The sequence below is a fragment of the Melanerpes formicivorus genome, unplaced genomic scaffold, assembly GCF_026170545.1.
Source record: "Melanerpes formicivorus ecotype bairdi unplaced genomic scaffold, bMelFor1.0.p_v2 SCAF_6, whole genome shotgun sequence".
Classification (NCBI taxonomy): Eukaryota; Metazoa; Chordata; class Aves; order Piciformes; family Picidae; genus Melanerpes; species Melanerpes formicivorus.
The window spans coordinates 6,593,232-6,614,796 of NW_027142358.1; the positions used below are offsets into that span (position 1 = coordinate 6,593,232).

General features: G+C 40.3%; 1 protein-coding gene across 2 annotated transcripts in view; it reads right to left on the bottom strand.

The window, feature by feature from the left end:
* Positions 1-21,565, bottom strand: part of CFAP58 (cilia and flagella associated protein 58) — a 72,012-nt gene that overhangs the window by 19,184 nt on the left and 31,263 nt on the right. For both annotated transcript variants that reach the window (XM_068139215.1, XM_068139214.1), the window contains 5 exons: positions 20,453-20,599; positions 17,050-17,190; positions 15,752-15,975; positions 13,754-13,865; positions 11,337-11,441 (listed from right to left, as the gene is read on the bottom strand). In XM_068139215.1, coding sequence (XP_067995316.1) covers positions 11,337-11,441; positions 13,754-13,865; positions 15,752-15,975; positions 17,050-17,190; positions 20,453-20,599 — 729 coding nt within the window. The remainder of the gene's footprint in view (positions 1-11,336; positions 11,442-13,753; positions 13,866-15,751; positions 15,976-17,049; positions 17,191-20,452; positions 20,600-21,565) is intronic.

The following is a 21,565-nucleotide window of genomic DNA, read 5'->3' on the forward strand; positions in this document are numbered from 1 at the left end:
AACTAAACCATGGCACCATGCACCCCATCCAGTCTCTTCCTAAACACTTCCAGTGATGGGGACTCCACCACCTCTCTGGGCAGCCCATTCCAATGGGCAATCACTCTTTCTGTGAAGAACTTCTCTCTAACATCCAGCCTAAACCTCCCTTGGCACAGCTTGAGACTGTGTCCTCTTATTCTGGTGCTGGTTGCCTGGGAGAAGAGACCAACCCCCACCTGGCTACAACCTCCCTTCAGGGAGTTGTAGACAGCAATAAGGTCTCCCCTGAGCCTCCTCTTCTCCAGGCTAAGCAACCCCAGCTCCCTCAGCCTCTCCTCATAGGGCTTGTGCTCCAAACCCCTCACCAGCTTTGCTGGCCTTCCCTGGACACGTTCCAGCAACCCAACATCTTTCCTAAACTGAGGGGCCTAGAACTGGACACAGTATTCAAGGAGCAGCAAATCACTGCTTAAAGCCAGGGCAGTGATCCTCTTCTCATTCTACAAGAGGTCTACACAGAAAGAGTTGCTACATGAACTGTCATAATTCACTAAAACTTCTCAGAGATACAGAGAAATGAAAATTGCTCTCCTAAGCTCCCTCCATGCTGAGTAAGCCAATACATCAGCTCCTCGCTTCTCAGAAACACCAGGGCTAGACTACAGCAATAGGGAGAAAAGTCACAACCAGAAATGACAGTAGACTTTGAGATGGGAAATCTCTTCATACATGCTCAGACTCACAGACTGGCAGTATGTGTATTAGAGTAGAGGAAATCGATCTATATTTGATATTCACTTATCAAGGATGTATTTGTGTAATTAAATCAGTCTTGCATGAGGCAATCTTGCATCTGACAACCTCTACAGTTCCCTTTCAAGCTCAAAGTCAACTAAATACATCAATTCTCCTTAGAAAAAAAAAATAACAACAGATTCTGTATTCAGGAACATTTGTCACCTATAAACCCTAAGAGATTTTTACTCCACTTCCAACTTCTTTATCTTTGTAAATGCCATCTGAATATTTCTTACTGAAATGCCATTAGAGCAGCTAAAAATGCTGCAGATTCTCAGAAGTTACTCTGATCTATTTTCTTCTAATTTCTGGAATAAATTTGCCCCTTGCTTCTGTCCAAAACCATTTGTCACTGGAAATCTGTTTTGTTTATGAGGTCAATGTAGTTCCACAAAGATTCAGTGAAACCCAAACACTTCCAGTAAGAAAATTCTTCACCAAAAACGCTTCTTTGGTCACTAACTAATCTGCTTTGCTTCCCATTTCCCAGTGCCAGATATATTTGCACTATTTTTACTGGAAAACTATTTTCTTACTCTAAAGGGCAGATGATTATTTTCACCAGTGAAATTAAAGTGATCAGCCCCTTTCCTACCTGTTTTTTCAAAGCTATTTTCCAGGAAGGACTTTATTCTCTTCCATTTGAATTGCAACGTGTGTGGGAGCAGGGAAAGAACATAAATGTCAGCGTGCTTTTAAGAGCAGTTTATCAGGCTTTACATTTCTATAGCATAGAACATCTTCTAATTCTAGATGGACTGAGATTAGAAGAGCTAAAATAAACTAATGTGCCAAGAAGTGTATTCAAAAATAGGCAGAAATAGAAATCAACTAGTTCCTGAGGAGAGCTAGGGAGGGAACTGAGCATCCCTCAAATCACTGATGAACTCTTAAGGGTTACACAAAACTTTCAGGTAGATCTGCAGACCTTCAACAGACCTTCACACACATGACTCTTACCTTTCCTGTTGGTGAGACACTATTACTTGTTACACCATCACAGGCCTGGATACAACCCAGGTAAGTTGTACTGAGAATGAACACAATGATTCTACAAGTTGCTCCAGTGTGAGTGGTTCTACCATTAAAGAACTCCTCTGTATACACAATCATTTAAAAAAATAAATAAATAAACTAATTGGAAAAATAGTATCTATGTCAGAACAAAAGGCAGTAGAGAAATGCTAATTGTCTGGAGAAATCATCACACCAGGCATAGACTCACTAAAAGACACTGATCCTTCAGCTTACCGTCAATACTAAACCACAGAACATTTCCACTTGCAGTCAAAGTTAAAATCCCTAATCAAAGCCCTAGTTAATCAATGAGCATTTCAAGCACAATAAAATGGAAATAAGAAAAAGGCACAAGGAGGAAAGACCCTGAAAAACTAGCCCTAGAGGATGAGTCAATGCATTAAGTACTCTCCTATCTCACTTCACACTGCATGGGAGACTCCAGTTCAAATCAGATTTAATGCACTGGACTGAAATTAATTTGACGGCAGTTACTTGGTAGACTTTTGTGCACCAAAATATTGTGCTGATAATTAGATCATTTTTGCTCACCACTAGTTAGAAGTGGGTTACAGACAGAGTTCATGAGAATACATTAGTTTTTTTAATTTGAAAAAAGAATATAAACTCTCTTTGAAATCCAATTCTAAATTAAGGCAATTCTTACAGTGTCCTTGGCATACCGGTGCCTAATTCTGCATGGCATTGGGGAACTAAACTTTTTCCTTATGATTCATACTCAGCTGAAAGCCAAAAAGTAAATGTTAGGCCTGAGTCCTTACTGTACTTCTCATTTCTATATTCCAGCATAAATCCCTTGAAATTCAGGCCACCAACTCAGAACTGGAGTGATAAACTCAAAATCCACACTCAACCAGGAACTGGTTTCTCTCTCTTCCCTAAGACATGTAACACCCCTTAGATTTTATAAGGACAGGAAAACATTTTCTTTTCTGGTTGATTTTGTTTTGTTTTGCTTTGTTTTGTTTTGTTTTATTTTGTTTCTTTTCGTTTTGTTTTGTTTTCAATGGCCAGCTTAGCCTTCTCAGTCAGTGGTGCAATTTCTTTGTGCTGGCATAGCCACATCAGCTACTGGCTATGCTACTGGCTATGCCACTAGCTATGCTACTGGCTATGCCACTAGCTATGCTACTGGCTGACTGTAGTGGCATGAGAGTCTTGTGCCATTCAATAGCTGGTATAAGTTAAACCAGAAAAGTGGAGGGGATGCCAGTAGGAATGGTAGTTCTAAGTGTAGAAAAGGCCTAGAGCTCAATATGCTCACCCCTTTAATTGAGGGCTGAAAGAAGTGATAGCTTCAGTTGCAAGACAGAACAAGAAGCCAGTGCTTCCAGAGGAAATAGAAACAGAAAAAAAGGCTAAGTCCTAGTAAAATATAAAAAGCCAAAAAGAAAATTTCCCTTTTCATTTTCAGATGGAAATATCCCTTCAAAATGCTGACTTCACATATAAATTTTAAAGGAGCAGTCAAGAAAGTATTCTGGCAGTGGGTTTTGTTGCTCACCTGTAAGTTTCAGAGAGTATAAAGCACTCTCCCAAAGTGCCTCTGGTAAAATCTCTCTAAAGACAAGATGACAGGGAAACAACAATGGCCAAGTCAAAAGAGACTCTTAGGGATTCTACAGTCATTAGTTTCCTGAAATGAATTGCAGTTATTTTTATGAAAATAGACAATTGTGCCAAAAAATTCTCCAACTCAGACTATCTACCCTGCATGTAACATGTAAGTAGCTCACGCTGTCGGATCCAAGTAGAATTGTACTCAGCACCAAAAATACATAAATGCCAAACCTGAGAGGGTAAAGTAAATCTCAGCCATTTAGAAGATGTACAGATAATAGCTAGATAAAGTGAACTGGGCCTTAGGAATACCAATATAAAGGCAGGTAATTAAAAAAAAAAATATATATATATTCTCCTGTTTTCCTTAGCAGGCTGTCTGATGAGAAAATCTCTTACTGACAGAGCACTGAAACAGGCTACCCAGAGAGGCTGTGAATTTGCCACCTCTGGAGACATTCAAAACCCACCTGAACATGTTTCTGGATGATTTACTCTAGGTAATCCTGCTGTAGCATGGGGGTTGAACTAGATGATCTGCAGAGGTCCCTTGCAACCCTTACTGCTCTGTGATTCTGTGGGCATTGGAGCACATTTTCCTGTGTTATGTTCTGTGTAATGGAAGCTACATGAAGCATTGGAGAGAAATGACGAATCTAGCAGAAGCATGCTTCAGGAAACTGCCAAGCTAAGGAAAGAAAGAATTAGGCTCTCATGAACTGGACCGGATAAAATGATAGAAGGTTGAAAAACATTAGTATTTTAGATAATAAAGAGGCAGAAAATGTTTGTGTAATGAATATATGGAAGCAGATCCCAAGGCTCCTCCACTAGCTGGGAGAAAACTTTGATTTCAGTAACTGTCAGCCTGCACAAACCCACATGGTAACAGGCTGTTCTCAAGCAGGTTTCTTTATGAAACTATAGTACCAGCTCTGAGAAATAAAGATGATTATGTATGTGCTCAGACACTATAGCAACAAGCACCTCAAATTGGATAGAGCAGCTCTACTATGAAGTCAGCACAAACGAAATAAAACATCTGCCTATTTTGAGTGTTTAGCTAGCTATTATTACTACTACTAAATTGAGTCATGTCTTTAATATATTCATTCACACACCACTACAAGAGTGGAGATTATTTTATTCTCTCTTCCCTTGATGTAAGGCATGCAAAAGCTAAGTAAGCTGCCCAAGGTCACAGAGAAAAGTCTCTAACTCTAACTCTCTAACTCTCTCTCCTCCCTGTATCTCACAATACCTGAAACGAAACTGTTGATTTATACTGGAGACAGCAGCATCCCCCCTCCTCCTCCTACTCTCTGTCAGTGGGACCATCAGTTCTTTGGGGGGGATTGAAACTTAGCTCAAAACTTGGCTCTGTACAGGGACATGTGGGTGTTATCTGGCTGTAATCTCTGAGTCAGATATATGAGCTAATCATGCCTTTTGCCCTTGCACTCTGAAACTATGAGCTCAAGGTTCTAACAGTCTGAAAGCATCACATCCTGACTGCCCAGTTATGGTTTGTGATTACTGACAAATTGAAACAATACTGAATAAGAACTTGAAATAATAGTGATTACAAAATATACATGTACAGAAAAACAATAGTTTTCACTACCACATGGCAGGTTTAAATGAGACACATTTGCCCTTGCCTGCACTCCATGAATTACCTTAGTTGCAAATCTCTCTCTCTTACATTTATGAACAACCTTCTGAGCTGACTGACAACAGAGGAAACTGACATATAATGTGAATCTTCCTGCTGCCACCCATTCCAAGATGTGCAGCTGAATAAAATTCCACTCAGTCAGACATAAAATCAAATTACAGGGGCTCACTCTGAAGAGACTGAACTAAATTTGAAACAAATACAGCAGTGAATAATCCACTTTTAATGGGGGAAATCGCTAAAACCAAACCAATCATAATCCTAACAAGGCAAACCACTGAGAGTGTGCCACATCACTGTACAGCATGCAGCAGATCAGAACAGGGATTTGCCCCACGTGCAAAGTGAGCAAGTACCTCTTTTGCAGTCAGGATTTGTTCAGCAGAACACTGCCATTTATTAATAACTACACATATCTTTATGGCCACACAACGCATTTTGTTCATACCAGATGTGTTCACAGAGTCCTTCACCCAATCAGGAAATCCTTTGGTTAACACACAAGGTATTCCTCCACCAAGTCCCGTAATATTACTCAAGAAGAAACACAAATATGCTTTATCTTCTAATTGCACAGGTCCAGAAGGAAGGTAATGGCTCTAACATGGAAGCTGGCTAACCCTGAAACAACATTTCCTACGTTTGGCTAAATTGCCATTGGATTTTTATTTGCCATAAGTATTCAAGACCTTGGTTTTTCATACCATTTTTAAGCCAGCATTTTGTGTCAGCACAGCAGCTCACAACTGTAAGAATGTCTGAGTTAAAGGAGAAAGTATGACCTCCTGCATTGCAGCTACTCTTCAAAGTCTCAGGATGTCCACACTTCCTTGGTTTATGAGAGCTGAGAGGTTATAACACAGGATGCTGTGGCTACAGGGCACAGATAAATCAGGAACAAGAAAAGAGTTCAGTATTTTCTATACCATGGGACATCTTTCTACACCTTTTTTAAAGTGCTCACCTCTGAAAGGTAATTCTATAAAAACCCATCATCATCATGCTGCATATTCAATACCTCTCAGTAAATGCCTGATACAAAAAATTTGCCCTGCTGGCAGGTTAAGAGATGTCTTTGTATGGGATTTTAGAGTCAAGCTGGGTTTTTCCTACACTATCAGCAATCAACATTTTCTGAGTGAAACGTAATGGATCGTTCTTTTAACCACACAGCACAGACTGTAGCATGCTTTTACTGCTGCATCTTTTCCAAAGGTGAGAAATACTGAAAAAGTAAGTAAGAAGGGCAGGATCACATACACATCAAGCCCTGGTAAAGCAAGCAGAAGTTTTTCTGCATGAATCTCTATGCCATAATCCTTACTTTGCAATAATTTCCATTTATATATTCAGCTCATTCTGAAATGTGGTTCCCTGAATAAACCAACTTTTATTTAAAATACTATTTACTACAAAAAAAAAAAAAAAAGAAGGTAACAGCTAGAAAACAGAACTACAACACATACAGTACAAATGGAATTCTCTTTCCTTATACCAACACTCTGGCTCTGCATGAGACTGCAGCCAAGGTGAATATCCTACAAATCAAACTGTCAGTTGCTGACACTGGGCTGAACCATTTCACAGAATCAACCAGGTTGGAAGAGACCTCCAAGATCATCAAGTCCAACTGATCACCCAACCCTATCTAATCAACTAGACCATGGCACTAAGTGCCTCATCCAGTCCTTTCTTAAACACCTCCAGGATGCTGACTCCACCACCTCCCTGGGCAGCCCACTCCAATGGGCAATCACTCTCTCTATGAAGAATGTCTTTCTAAGCTCAAGCTTAAACTTCCCCCTGTGCAGCTTGAGACTGTGTCCTCTTGTTCTGTTGCTAGTTGCCACATGTGGAAAGATGGGGGGTTTTCCAAAGTTGTTTTTAATACACAGTAATCAATCCACATAATTTTTTTCACTTTATTTTATTACCATGCTTTGATATGAGGAAATTTAAGTCACACAATATACAGACAGAGACAATCTCAAGCTTCACCTTCAGCAAATATCCTATCTGCCAGCACAATGACTACACACACAGAAAAATGGTTCTGTACAGCAAGCAAGAGAGGAAGATCATTTGAGAGCAGATACACGCAATGGCTGTGCCCTTGTCGCAGGGCAAAGTGAAGATGAAGATGACTGGGAGTGAGGAGGTGTGACTTTTGCAAGCAAGCACAGCATGGGGAAAGTGGTGGTTCTCAGACCTCTTTGTATCCCTCAGCTTCTGCAATATCCAATTCTGAGTACAGGCTAAGTTATCAGTAACTCCCCCAGTCCTGCAAATGAGCAGAGACTGAACTGAACTGAGCTGACTTCCAGAAAAGATCCATGAAAAAACAGACACTGAATGGCTTTAAGGATGAGAGGATTTACCAGGATTAAAAAAAAAGTTAAGAAAAAGGATGCACAGGCTTTATGGCTTATGAGGGAGCAGTATGTTATACAGTGGCTGTTACACTAATCAGACAGCAAATTCAGTAGGCAAGAGAAACTATATTGAGGGGACAAAAATTAAAAAGTCTGGAAATGGGAGCTGAATGGCTACTGTTTTCCATAAGTCTATCTTTCAGTCAGGATCCAAACCTACACTCCACTGAATAAGGGTAACTGCCCAGAAGGGGCATTTGGTGATGCAACCTTCCTGGTGTCCACAGCTCAGCTCCCTTTGGAAAGTTAGCATTACTGTTCTCCATTAATTTCCTAATGCTGGAGGTGCTCCTCTGGCTCACTCTTTCACCAGAATGAGTCTGGAACATGATAGCATCATTTTTGTGGCCCTCCTATACACCTATTGGAGCAGGTCCAGAGGAGAGACGTGAAAATAATCAGGGGGGTTAGAGCACCTCTGCTGCAAAGACACACTGAGGGAGCCGGGGTTGTTCAGCCTGGAAAAGTGGAGGCTCTGAGGAGACCTAATAGCAGCCTTACAGTACCTGAATGGAGCCTACAAAAAGGATGGAAAGAGACTATTTACAAAGGTCTGCTGTGATAGGACAAGGGGCAATGGCTTCAAACTAGAGAAGAGCAGATTTAGATTGGATGTTAGGAAAAGGTTCTTTACCATGAGTCATGGAACTGGAACAGCTTGCCCAGAGAGGTGGTTGGGGCACCTTCCCTGATATCCAAGGTGAGGCTCAATAGAGCTCTGGGCAGCCTGATCCAGTTGAGGATGCCCCTGCTTACTGCAGAGGGGGTTGGACTAGATGACTTTTGGAAGTCCCTTCCTCCCATTCTATGATTCTATGATAATTTTCATAAATTACTAGAGAGAACTTTGCTTTAGTGAGTATCAGAGTATCACTTCACAAAACAGATTTTATCATCACACCAAGGAAAACTAGTACAAAGAATAACAAAATGACTTGTACAAGGTTATCCAGCCGCTTAGCAGAAGCAGCTCATCTAGTACACTTGCAAGCCCAACGTCAATGACCTATTCAGTAGGACACAGCCCTTTGAGGAAATGAGCAGGGGCATGTCCTCAGTCTCTTCTTACTTACACTCTCCTATGAAAGAGCACTAATTCAGTCATGATGGAAGACTTAAAAACACTGTGGCAAAACAGAAAAGAGCTCAGAAAAATCAGTGGCAAAGCCCTGAAAAGAATGTGGAGCATGGTATTTTCAGTCTTCTCTTTACCATCAGAGTCTCAGAGAGAGATGTTCATTTCAGCATTCTTCCACAGGAAACTGGTGCCTGAATTAATCATAAAATCATAAAATAGTTTGGGTTGGAAGAGACCTTTAAAGGTCACCTAGTCCAACATCCCCTGCAATGAACAGGAACATCTTCAACTAGATCACATTACTCAGAGCCCCATCCAGCCTGATCTTGAATGTTTCCAGGGATGGTGCTTCTACTACCTCTCTGAGAAACCTATGCCTGTGTTTCACCATCCTCATTGTCAAAAATGTCTTCCTTATATCTAGTCTAAATCAGGCTGCTTTCAGATTAAAACCATTACACCTTATCCTGACACAACAGACCCTGCCAATATGTTTGTCCTTCTTATAAGGCCACTAGAAGGTCTCCCTGGAGCCCTCTCCACGCTCAACAATCCCCACATGTTCTGCCTTTTTTCCTGGAAGAGGTGTTCCAGCTCTCTGATCATTTTGTGGCCCTCCTCTGGACCTGCTCCAATAGATCTATGTCTTTCCTGTGCTGAGGACTTCAGCACAGGACACAGCAGAGGGGCAGAATTACCTCCTTTGACCTGATGGTGATACTTCCTTTGATGCAATCCAGTACATGGTTGTCCTTCGGGGCTGCAAGCACACACTGTCACCTCGTGTCCAGCTTTTCAGTCACCAGTACCCCCAAGTCCATCTCTACAGGGTTCCTCTCAATCTCTTCATGCTCTGGCCTGTACTGGTATCAGAGGTTGCCCTGACTCAGGTGCAGGATCCCATACTTGGCCTTGTTGAACCTCCCAAGGTTCACCCAGGTCACTTTTCAAACTTGTCCATGTCATTCTGGCTGGCATCCCATCCATCTGGTGCATTAAGTCCACCACCCATCTTGGTGTTGTTTGCAAAGTTGCTGAGGCTGCACTTGATCACATTGTCTGTGGCGCTGACAAAGATATTAAACAGCACTGGACCCAGTAAAAACCTCTGTGGAGACCACTTGTCACTGGCCTCCATCTGAACATCAAACTGTTGACCACTACCCCTGGGTATGACCATCCAACCAATTCCTTACCCACCCAACATTCCACCCATCAAATCCCTATGACTCCAATTTGAAGAAATGGATGCTATGGGAGACCTTGTCAAAGGCCTGATAGTCCAGACAGACAACATCCATAGCTCTTCCTTTATCCACTGATATCGTCACTCTATCATTGTAGGCCACTAGGCTGGTCAGGCAGCCAACCTTGGATGTAAAGGACCTCCACAGAGATTCTAGATGTAGTAATTGACTTTTTTATAGCCAAATTCTGACTAAATTTGGGAAAGTAACAAAAAAATCCCACAGAGTTGCCACAGAAGAACTGCTGTATAGACAGAAAGATTGTGGCAATAGCCAGCATAGTGCCATAGTCTTAAATATCTATTATTTCAAAGACCTTCTTAGGCAGGCAATTTAATGCCTCTGTATCTCAGTTCCTCACTTCTAAATAATGATAATGGCTAAATGGGAGCAGACTCAGGAAGAGGCAAGATGTGAAAGAGATACTATATAAAAATCTAACAGAATTGGGTTTGTGCGCAGGTGAAGCACAGTAATTTTGAAGCTATTTTTGCTACATTTTGTTTAAGCTAACAAACTATTTCACTGACAGCATTTCAGTGCTGTGCAAGAAAGATTACCTTTTTCCAAGCAAAGGCATCATATTTCATACATTACCTTCAAATAAAATTGCAGATCTATTTTTTCCTACAAAACAAGAAAGAAAGAGAGAGAAACCCCACCTTGACAGCAGCTGCTGAGCTAATTCTTGAGACAGGAGATTCAGGTCACTATGCACTCTCCACTGAGTGATACTCAATATAGATATCAAGACTATAAGGGTATTTAAAACCAAGATGTTAAAAATCATACCTAGATTTGGGAAACTGTAGCTATCTCTGCAGTCACCAGAGAAAAGGAGATAAACTTCACATTTTCACAGCTATGATTGAAGCCCAAGGACAGTCTTTTTTTTGGATATATATATGTGTGTTTGATAGCAATGTTTGCAGTATAGGAATATAGTCTCTCCTCAATTCTACACCATAAATCTTAATTGGTAGTACTGGGGTTAAGGGACATCTGACAGTTAAAGATAGCTATCACAAAAATTAGCTTTTGGTAAAGCTCAGCAGCAAGATCTTGAGGTCAAAAGTGGCCCAGACAGCAGCCTATCTAAATCACAGAAACTCTGTAGGATTCCTTCTGCCAAAAGCCAAGCTAAGCACAAATAGAATCCAACAAGGATTTTTCTTCATGTCCTGGTCATAATAGGTGTGGTTAAAAGGACAAAAAGCCCTTTAAAAAGGTCTAACACTGACTAAACACCAAATTATGACACGAATAAACTGAAGCAAACCTTTAATTTTACTTTTCAGAGTTGCCCAGGTATCAGAAACCAGAATACAAAAATCAACTAATCAGATGCTATTTGTTCTCTTTAGTGAGTCAGTGCTGCCATCTAAAGCTATCCAAGGGGCATGCAAAAGAAATTCAAAGTCATGCATCTAGAGAACATTCAGGAAGCACAGCCGAGCAGTCAGAGAATGCAGGATAAGTCATATGTGTTAATGAGATACAACAAAATAATGATGCTGCAGTACCTGAAGGAGCAGTTCTTTCTCTATCACTTCACCTGTCTTGCTGATAAGCTGCTTCTGGAGCCTCTGTATTTTCTGAATCAGTTCATAAGTATCTGGGTCACTGGCCTAGGCAAGAGCAGAGCAATCTCAACAATTACACATTATAACAAGTTAGTGTTTCTTGCTTGCAAATGAAAACCATAATATCTGCATGTTCAAAGGTGACAAATATAAAATCAGGGGGGAATGTTGGGAGTTTTTAAATAGCATCTATACAAGCAGCCCTCAGTTGAATCTCTGCCTCTTGAAGATCAGTTGGAACATGTTCATGTTTACTACTACTGCCCTTATGAATCCTCCTTAAAACAACTAACATAAATAGGAGTCCTTCAGAACTTAAACCCCAACCAAGAAAGATTGGTAGGATGACATGGAAAGGAAGAAAAAGGAGGTTCATATATAAATTTTAGCAGAAACTGACAAATGAAGAGCAGGGCAATTACCTTACAGTGTTTTAAGAATTTCAGACAATACCAGCCAAGTTTTAGGAAGAGAAAGATTTTTTTCTTGACCAAAAGAAAGAGTAACTGCAATGTAGTCTTGAAACAGGTTGAGAGGTTAAGAGGAATAAATTATGGGGGTACACTGATGAATTATTATGAGGCTTTAAAACATCCATATGTGTGGATTCTCATTCTTCAGCGGAATTAGGTGCTTAAAAAGGTGACAGAGTGTAGGCACTATATCATTGCCCTCTGTCTACATAGCCTGTTAAGACCAGGAGCTAACAGATGTCTCTCCTTCTCTTTCCATCCTTTTGTCACAGATTGCATCCGGAGGAAGCTCCATGGAGCAAACAAGTAATTTTGTAAGGAACAGCCTGCAAAGTTTACTTTTTCACCACTTTGTATCCTCTAGTTGAATCCATTAATGAAAACTCTGAGTGAACCCTTTCCCCACTCAGGGATTCGCAAGACCTCTTACCATTTCTCCCCTTTCGTGTGGTGTCTCATAGGGATTAAATTCAGTGCAGTAGAGGAGCACCAAAAGTCCTGTTCTCTGTGTATTTCCTTGAGTTTATGAAAACATGGTAGCTTGTAGCTCTTAATCTTTTGTCTGATTTTATCTAAATTGACTAATCAATTGAGGTGTAATTGGGACACTAGCACAGATAGGGATGCAGAGCTCACAAGACCATTTCCTGAGCAACCAGGCTAAAAAGCAGTTTAGTCCCTGTGACCCACTCAGTCCTTGATTTTTTTATAGCCCTTCCCAAACATCCTGTCAATTTGTGTGTAACAACTGTAGTGATATGAGGGTGTTTATTCATTAGGAATTGAACCAAAACCCCATCAGGATTATTTCATAAGGATCTTGCCATCTGCTGGCCTTTCTGCATTCCAAGTACAAACAAGTGACCTAGAATGGGAAGAAGTAATTTCCCATTACATGTCTCTTTATACATTCATTTTCCTGGGTATTTGAATATTTTGACTACCTTGATTTTCCTTTGTTACCAGGTGCTTTTGCAAATTGTACCTAGATGTCTTTAACCTAATTCAGCATCCTCTCTTTTATTACCCTTCCATGAGAACAGCTAAGCACACCATTCAGCTTTAAGCTCAGCATGGAGAGATGAGAAATTAACTATCATGGAGTAAGCATAGCCAACATACTCAGCTCCACTTCTGTAGGTACCAGCACGTTACCACTCATTATTCGAGCAGCTGAACAACCCACGCTGGCATCAAATCAGAGACTCATGTGGTAGAGAGATCTCAGCTGGCTCTGACTTACTTCAAAAATACCCAGTGATGCCAGCTGAAGTTTGTATATTGGGTCTGTGCTTTACAGATGTTTCTGATTTTTCCCCATTCATCTGGCAGGTTCAACTGGTGTGAAAAGTTAGACCTGCTGCATATGTAACACCTGAACTCACAGTACGTGCAATGGGCTTTGTAAGCCCACCACTGTTTATGTGGAGGCCTCTTCTCACAAATGTAATTTACCTTCTGGCCTCATGTCTGTCCATTCCCCAGACTACCTGTTCCATGACTCTGTGTAATTTTGCCTTTCTTCCCATATACATCTCCCTAACTGGTGAGGATAGAGGACGATAAGGAAAAGATATCGTTCTTTCTTGTCAACCATGTTAAGGAATCAGCCCCTTCAAAATTCACCTTATGCATTCCTACCTACTCCCTTTAGCATTTGACTGGCTCTTTACAAATTCCTCTGCAATTTTTCATTGAGAAAATGACACTGATTGCATTGTGCAAGGAAACCATTCAGCAGTTAACCATTCCACTGGTACTATGGAAATTTTCAGTGTGCCTGCCCCTCGAGATAATTTGCATTACAGTAAATGAAATAGGCTTTGTGCTGTGTGACTGATTTGGTAATACAGACTTTGGGAACTTAAAATGCTGACAGATCACCTCTAGTTTTCTCCATCTGTGAACGTTCAAGGGATTCTCCAGTTCTTCTTCCAAAACTTTGCACCGAGTCTGTTCCCTTAATAGCTCCTTCTGCATGTGATGAACCTCCTGTCTTAAGACCAGCATAAAACAGAAAGAAAAAAACCCACACTGAAACCACATCAACGTGACCAAGGCACTAATATGGACATTAACCAATAATTTTCACATGCACTTCAGCACTGGCAAAGTGAATCTTGTGATTAATAGTTGATATTGATAGCACTGAACAGGTGAAACCATAAGGTAACACAGTTAGAGATCTTAATTCACTTTTCATCAGCTCCTGGAGTATCTACTCCACAACCTATTGGATCTCACTGCCTACATCTTCCTACATACATTGAGGACAGAAAGACAATTCATCCAGAGTAACCTATGAATCAGTTATGGAATCACATCCAGTTACCCCTGTATTAAATCTAACAGATTGTGTTTAAAAGAAGGCTTTAAATCTGCATGGCTCACACAGTCCTGTAAATAAAACATACTCTAGAACATAAGTATGATATACACCGTTCTTTAGAGAACCCAGGATTTATTTCTTTTACTCTTATTACCTCTCAAGGAATTTCAGGGGTGATTTGTTGCTGAATTTAAAATCAATTTTAAGGTGGGATTGAGGGGAGGCAAAAAAAGACACATTTTGCAATGGTCCAACCGTTAGCCCTTCAGTGAGCAGATCTTGTAAGTTCTCCAAGAGGAAAGAAGGGGCAGGATCACCATGTGCCTACTCCACCTCTGAATCATTTTCTGCCAAACTCAGAGTTGCATTTTGCTCAGTAGGGAGAAAAGGACCTTTTCTTAAATGTGAGGTTGAGCAAGGTTATGGAAGAGGAAAAAAACCCATATCTCCAATTGGCAAATCAAGAAAGCTAATTAGCAGCACAAGCGATAAATAGAGTCTTTCGACAGGCAGTTTTCATGATGGTTTTGGACTTCATTACAGTATGTGATTGCTGATGCAGTTAGCAAGAATTGATCCACCCATCACAGCATGCATTGCACTATACTTCACTACCATCACTGGGTTTCAATACAGTAACAGACTTTCAGCTGAATGCATGTGGGCAGCAAGTTCAAATCCTATTCCTGTCTGCAGTCAGTCGATGAAAACTGCAATTGCTAATGCTTCGTGCCCAGTTCTCCTTTCTGTTACATCAAATCAAACTGGCATAATTCCACTGGAGTCAATGGGACTGACCATGGACTGAAGTTAATTTACACCAGTGAAAGCCATGGAATTATATTGATACAGTTAAACTAAAGATCTCACCCAAAACTGTGGTAGCATTAGAAAATTAGTATGACAGTTATCTCCTAAAAACATAGCTGCCTCTCCTTACAAACCAGGACTGATTCCATAGAAAATGACAAGTTTCCCATCAGCAAAGAATACACCTCAAATAGAGGAGCATTAAAAAACAGAAGGGAAACGTTAAGCCAGAGGAGGAGACTGCAGCCTGTTTCTGCAGCCTGTTTTAAAGAAACACAACCTTCAGTGAAAATGAAAAAGATTCTTTCTTGCAGAGCAAGCCTGCATATAAATCTGGAGGGAGAGAGCTCTGAAAATGTGCAGAGGTTTGTTATAAATATATCAAGTGTTTCCCATCCTCGGTAGATTGCCTAATAAAAAGTAGTTCCATTAATTTGGGCCTTGGATGCCACCTGGTAGCTCACTGAACTATGAATACTATTTCTGCTGCTGTCTGTCAAGTTTATCCCATAGGCACTAATTCACATTTCAACTTTGGCCAAGATGTCTTTTTCCCTCCTTTCTTCCTTCTCATGTTTTCATTGTTTTGTGAATTTAATCCAGTGAGCACTTGAGGTCAAACCAAACAATCCCTTTCTTCAAGGTATAATGTTGATACTAATCTTTACTACTTATGAAAACTATTTTCCATCTGAAATTCATGGATGCAGTCCTATGGAAATGTATTCAATCAACTTTTCTACCTGAGTTCCTCCACACACGCAACGGTCTTGCCAAGTATTCCCTTCTCACGACGGAGTTTCTTGATCTCCAGCTTGAGAAGCCGCATGTCTTCCATTCTCTGTTGGTACTGGGCTTCACCCTTGTTTAAGATGGATTGCTGTATTTTTATCTTTTCATAGAGCAGAGCTGCTTCTTCATGGCGCTGAACTAGCTGAGATCCTAGGATATCTCTCTCGTTGATAACCTAAGGATGCAGGGCAAAGCAATAATCTCAGTTACCTTTCCTCAGTACAACCCCGAAGTATCACAGCTATATTTGCATCAATCAAACCATGTGCATTAAGAAGTTTCACTGTTACTAGTGAAAGAAATATGGCAATATATAGTTCCTCCATAAGGGTTCAGCCACAGAATCACAGAAGCATTCAGGTTGGAAAAGAACTCTGGGATCATCAAGTCCAACCGATAACGCTACTCCACAAAGTTCACCCCTAAACTATAACCCAAGGAATCACATCTAAATGACCTTTAAACACATCCAGGGTTGGTATTCAGTATCACAAAGGTTGGAAGAGACCTCAAAGATCATCGAGTCCAACCTGTCACCACAGACCTCATGACTGGAGTAGGGAGGACACTACTGCCCACTGCAGGCTTGAACTCATGACTTTCCCATTAAGGGTCTTATGCGCTACCAAGTAAGCCACATAGGCTCAATGTGACTCAACCACCTCCCTGGGCAGCACATTCCAATGCTTGGCCACCCTTCCTGCAAAAAAAATTTTCCTAATGTCAGTCTTGCAGCTTGAGGCCATTCCCTCTTGTTCTATCACTAATCACCTGTGAGAAGAGACCAGCACCAACCTCTCTACAACATCCTTTCAGGTAGATGCAGAGAGCAATGAGGTCTTCCCTCAGCCTCCTCTTTTTCAAACTAAACAGCTCCAGCTCCTTCAGTTGCTATTCATAATATTTATTCTCCAGGCCTTTTATCAGCTTTGTTGCCTTCCTCTGCACTCACTCCAGCACCTAGATATCTCTCTTTGGATTGAGGTGCCCAAAACTGAGCACAATATTCAAGGTGTGGTCTCACCAGCATCAAGTACAAGTGGACAATCATCTCTTTACTCCTACTGGACATAGCATTTCCACATGAATGTATAAACTACATATTCTCCTCACTTCTTAATAGTTTAATTTCAACAGCATTATACAGCTTTAGTAGTACATTAGCTAGGGATCAATGCATTAAATATACATTGGACAAATGAGGGAATAGAATGCAGTGCGTTTGAAAAGTCAAATTAGAGATTCCTACCTGGTCAATTTCCTTCTTCTGCTTCAACCTCTCAGCATCAGCTTCAGCAATGATTTTTAGGAGTCTTCTCTCTTCCGCTTCCTGATTTTCTATGAAGAGTTTGGTATCCTGAGCCTTATTTTTTGTTTTAAGCAGTTCATCCTGATGAAGTCAAAGAATATAGGTAACAGCAAAGCATACAGTAACATCTTCCCAGTACACAGGATGAAGAGTTAGGATTTCAATAAAATTCCCTCTATTTTACTCCTTTCCTGAGAGGTACATATTTTATCAATTTCTGAGAAAAAAACCACTAAGACAAGGAAGTATAAAGATCCTTAATGAAATGTTGTAAACAGTATTTAAATACTGTTGTATTATACACAATGAACATTCTAATGGATTTTTATCTATGACAATGGTTCCTGTAACTCAGGGACACCTCATTTAACAAAAAATCCTTACATATTTGGAAAACTTTTCAATGAAGTTGTTATTTAAAGTTCAAGGTCAGTCTAGGATGAGAGATAGGGCAGTTCATCGTGCGGGAAAAGGCAACAACCCATGCTATGCAATGCCAATCAGCACCAACCTGGGACAGGTTTCACACTGGAATAACAGAATTGGTGGAGAAGATGGCAACCAGGCACAGAAGAGCAAAATTAAAGAGCTTTAGCACTTTTCTTTTTGGTGGATGTGTAGATGAGGAAGACTGGGAAGAGAGGGGCAGTTTCCTAAATACCAGAAGCAATGCACTGTTACAGTGATTGCACATCACTGACATAAACTAACACTGGATTGTGTCCAGCAATTTAAAACCACTGTCATGGACTCATGATACAAGGCACCTATGTCAATAAAAGGTAAGACAGACTTCCTGGATTATTAGAAATTTCTATCATTGCTAAGGAGTTAGAGTCAAAATGCAACTAGCTGACTACAGTTCATTTTCACAGATGTGAAAACTTCCAAGCCTTGACTTAAAGACTGCCACAGCTCTGACCCTTATAAAGAACGATGTTCAAGCTGCCTTGTGGGAAAGAGCATCATCCAATGCTGAAAGAATGTGATTGTGATGAAGGCTGCACCTGCAAAAACATTGATTTAATATACAAGCAGTTCCACTGTTGTGGTAGTTTCAACCCACAACTGTCATAATAAAATAGCTTGTTCCATTCTTATTTGCTTCAATAAAATCTTCATTTTTCCATAGGTGCCACACTCATACCTCTCTTGCTCAGTGTTAGATGTTCATCTGAATCAATCAGCCAAATAAAAATGCAAGCCACTTCATATTGCAATGCAATCAATAGCATGCAAAAGCTGTCTACAAATGTAAAACTGCTTGTGTTTGGCATTGCTGGATAATATTTTTTATATATATCAAAATTCTATGTTCTCCTTATGTCAGAAAAAATATGAGCTGTAAACAAGAAGTGGCATTAGGTGTTGGCAGCTAACATTCGTACAAACAAATCTCCTCACTGGAATGCACTGAGTTAAAATAAATCTGAACTGTCTTGTACAGCAATGAACATCAATACTTTAAGACACACAGAGGCCCCACAAACTAACAGGACTTCCAATTAGAACAATTATGCTAAAAGTTACAGTATGAAGGACTGTGTACATTAGGTAAGAGAAGAGGAAATGAATAAACACAGTTACTATGCAAGCAGAAAATCGCTCAGGTCTGAAATTGCTGTAAATCAGCACAGCTCATTTGAAGCTGGTTCAGAGTTGTTAAGAACTGAGGAACAGTCAGCAAGAAAGACTAATTTATATTGAACCTATGCCAATATCTCAAACCAATTTCTTGCTTAGTTTTGGAAATATTAGCATAAAGTAAGAGATTTTATTATTGTTATTCTTTGTTCTGGAGGTAAGAGGAAAATACTTTTTATAAAAGGTACAACTGAGTCTGGACACAGAATGCTGACATAACAAGTCAGAGGGTATATATTGTAGTGGCTTTGATCAGGCATCCTTTGTATCATTTACCATCATTAAACATATCACAGGCCTTTATGTCAGCTGAGGCAAGCATAAATATAATGTCTGTATAATCTCATTCCTATGAATCCCAGTCCTCCATGATTTAGCATGTTCTTTAATTTCTCAGGCTTGCTTGTTTCCCTCACATCAGTGCAAACAGGAAAAATTGAAGCCAGCTTGCTAGAGAAGTAATTGGGTTCTTTTGTGTTTGTGTCAATCATCTCCCTCTCTGAATTCTCTTCTGCTTTAGTATTCTGCAGAGACACTCAGGTAGAAGACCACAATGCCCTGAAGCTAGTCAGTAACGTGATGTCAGTGTATGGACATACTTTGTAGTGAATAAATGAGTAGGTAAACCATGTAGCAATCATGTGTTTGTCAAACAGATGCCAGACAGTTCTGAGGTGATGGGACAGAACTGGGGACTAGTTAAGGCAGAAAGCTGTACACAAGAAATGAGATGCTGTTTGACTTCTCTATCACTGATAGAACAACTCTTGAGACAGATCAGGTACAGGAACACAAATTCATCACCTTTTTACAAAGCTCTATTGACATCTTGTCATAACTGTAATGTGCTGAGAGGGGCTGAAAACTCAAGGAGTCACTGCAGCATAGCAATAAACTGACAAAAGAAAACATTGTGAAAAGAGGCAGGAGACTTATGTTGGGATGGGTGGTGCTTGTTTTCTGGGTTTGTTTTTTTCTCCTAGTGCTTAGTGAAGAGAAAAAATAAGCTGCTGTGAGCAGTAACTCCTTAAATCTTTTTAGTGCACAGCAAATTGGGTTGAGATACCACCACAAATCCAATGACTTATTCAAGGATGGGCTGCAACCAGTGCAGAAGAAGAACCAAAGCTTCAAGCTCTGTTTTCCTTTGATTTAAAACAGATTCTTGCTGCTTTGTGTCACAAAATTACAACTTTCTGTGCATAGGGACCTGCTAAAAGGCACTGCTTAATTCCCAGAAGACTAATGCTTGCTAGTCACACAGAGACATGAGATGTAAAGTGTCATATAATGGGCTTTGCACTTAAAAACAGCAGACAGAAAACAGTTATTAAAAAGAAAACCTTGGATTCTAAGTGTCTGTATTGAAAAATGCTAGAAGCCAGCTATCCCAAAAATCTGAATTTCTGCAAGCAAAATGGAACCTTTTAATAAACATCTTCAGTCACCAAGACATTGGAAGCTTCCAACAGACAATCCAGGTTCCTGATTATAATCACAGGCTGAGATTAGATTTGCCAGTTACATGGAAAATTTGTGTAACTAATAGCCTCAAAAGGTTGCTGAGATCTTATGCTTCAATTACAGAGTAGTTTACTGAAATAGAACAAAACAGCTACCAGAGATCAGGAATACAATTCAATCTGTGAAATCATAGAAACCATCCTTTGTAAGAATGTGTATTTGCAGAGGGTCTTACTTTCATCAATTCCTTCTCCTTCTCTATTTGCTTATGATCTTCCTGTGCTTTCACAAGGGCTGCTTCCTTGTTTGCGATCTCCTCTTTCAGCTGCTCCACCTCAGTTGTCACCGTTTTCAGTTTGTTCGTCAGCTCTGCTATCTGCTCCTAATAGAGGAGGAAGTGTGATCACCAAGAGGGAACCAGAAAAGAGCTAAGCTTGTGACTGGGACTTAGCCTGTGTTGGAGAATGTAGCCACAGTATTTGAGTGGAGATCTGATGCACATATCACAGGACGTTACCTTTTAATCCAACAGGAAAAGAACAGTTTTATTAGATGACAATTTTCTGTTTATGTCAGCATGACACTGCAGTAAAAATGCCTTTAAATGATACATTGACAAAAATAATGACTATCAATTATGAGTATAATAAAACCATTTAATTTAATGTGGTGGACACTTGATAAGAACTAGCAGTTAATACAGATTCCTAAGATTTTGATCCAATCCATCTGTTATCCTGTACGTCCGTAAGCATGATACCAATATGCCTGCAAGGCAGTATAGGAAAGGCTTATCTCTGTTTTGTATAGCTTGCACATAGCTGCAAGGGGCAGAAGAGACAGAGAAGACCCTGGTGTGAGAATATGCAGCATATATTTTAATCTCAAAACACAGATCAAAAATCCTGGTAGCACAGCAGACAGATCAGATCACTCAAAATACTTCCACTCACAGCAGAGAGATGCCTGTCTCCACAAAATTAAGAAACTGTTTGTACTCATTGCAGTGACAGCACATGCTGTGACATGAAATGGAAGCCAGCAAATTCAATGCTTTGACAGACCTGCACTTCTGCATCTAAGCAAAGTAGCCTCAGAAGTCACTTGTCTTCTGCCAGAGGCTGCTACCTCACAGACACTGTAACCTTTCATGTGAATACATTCTGATGCAGTACAAAACAGGGTACCTTAGAGCTTTCTCACTACTGTCTACCACAGGTGTGGATTTACTTGACAAATGAGTGATGTTTTCTTGGAAGACATGCTTAACATAGGTAAGCAAGGTCTTGAGTGGTGGCAGTCTTCACATACAGCACAAGGAAAGCACTGATTAGTAGTCTAACAGCCC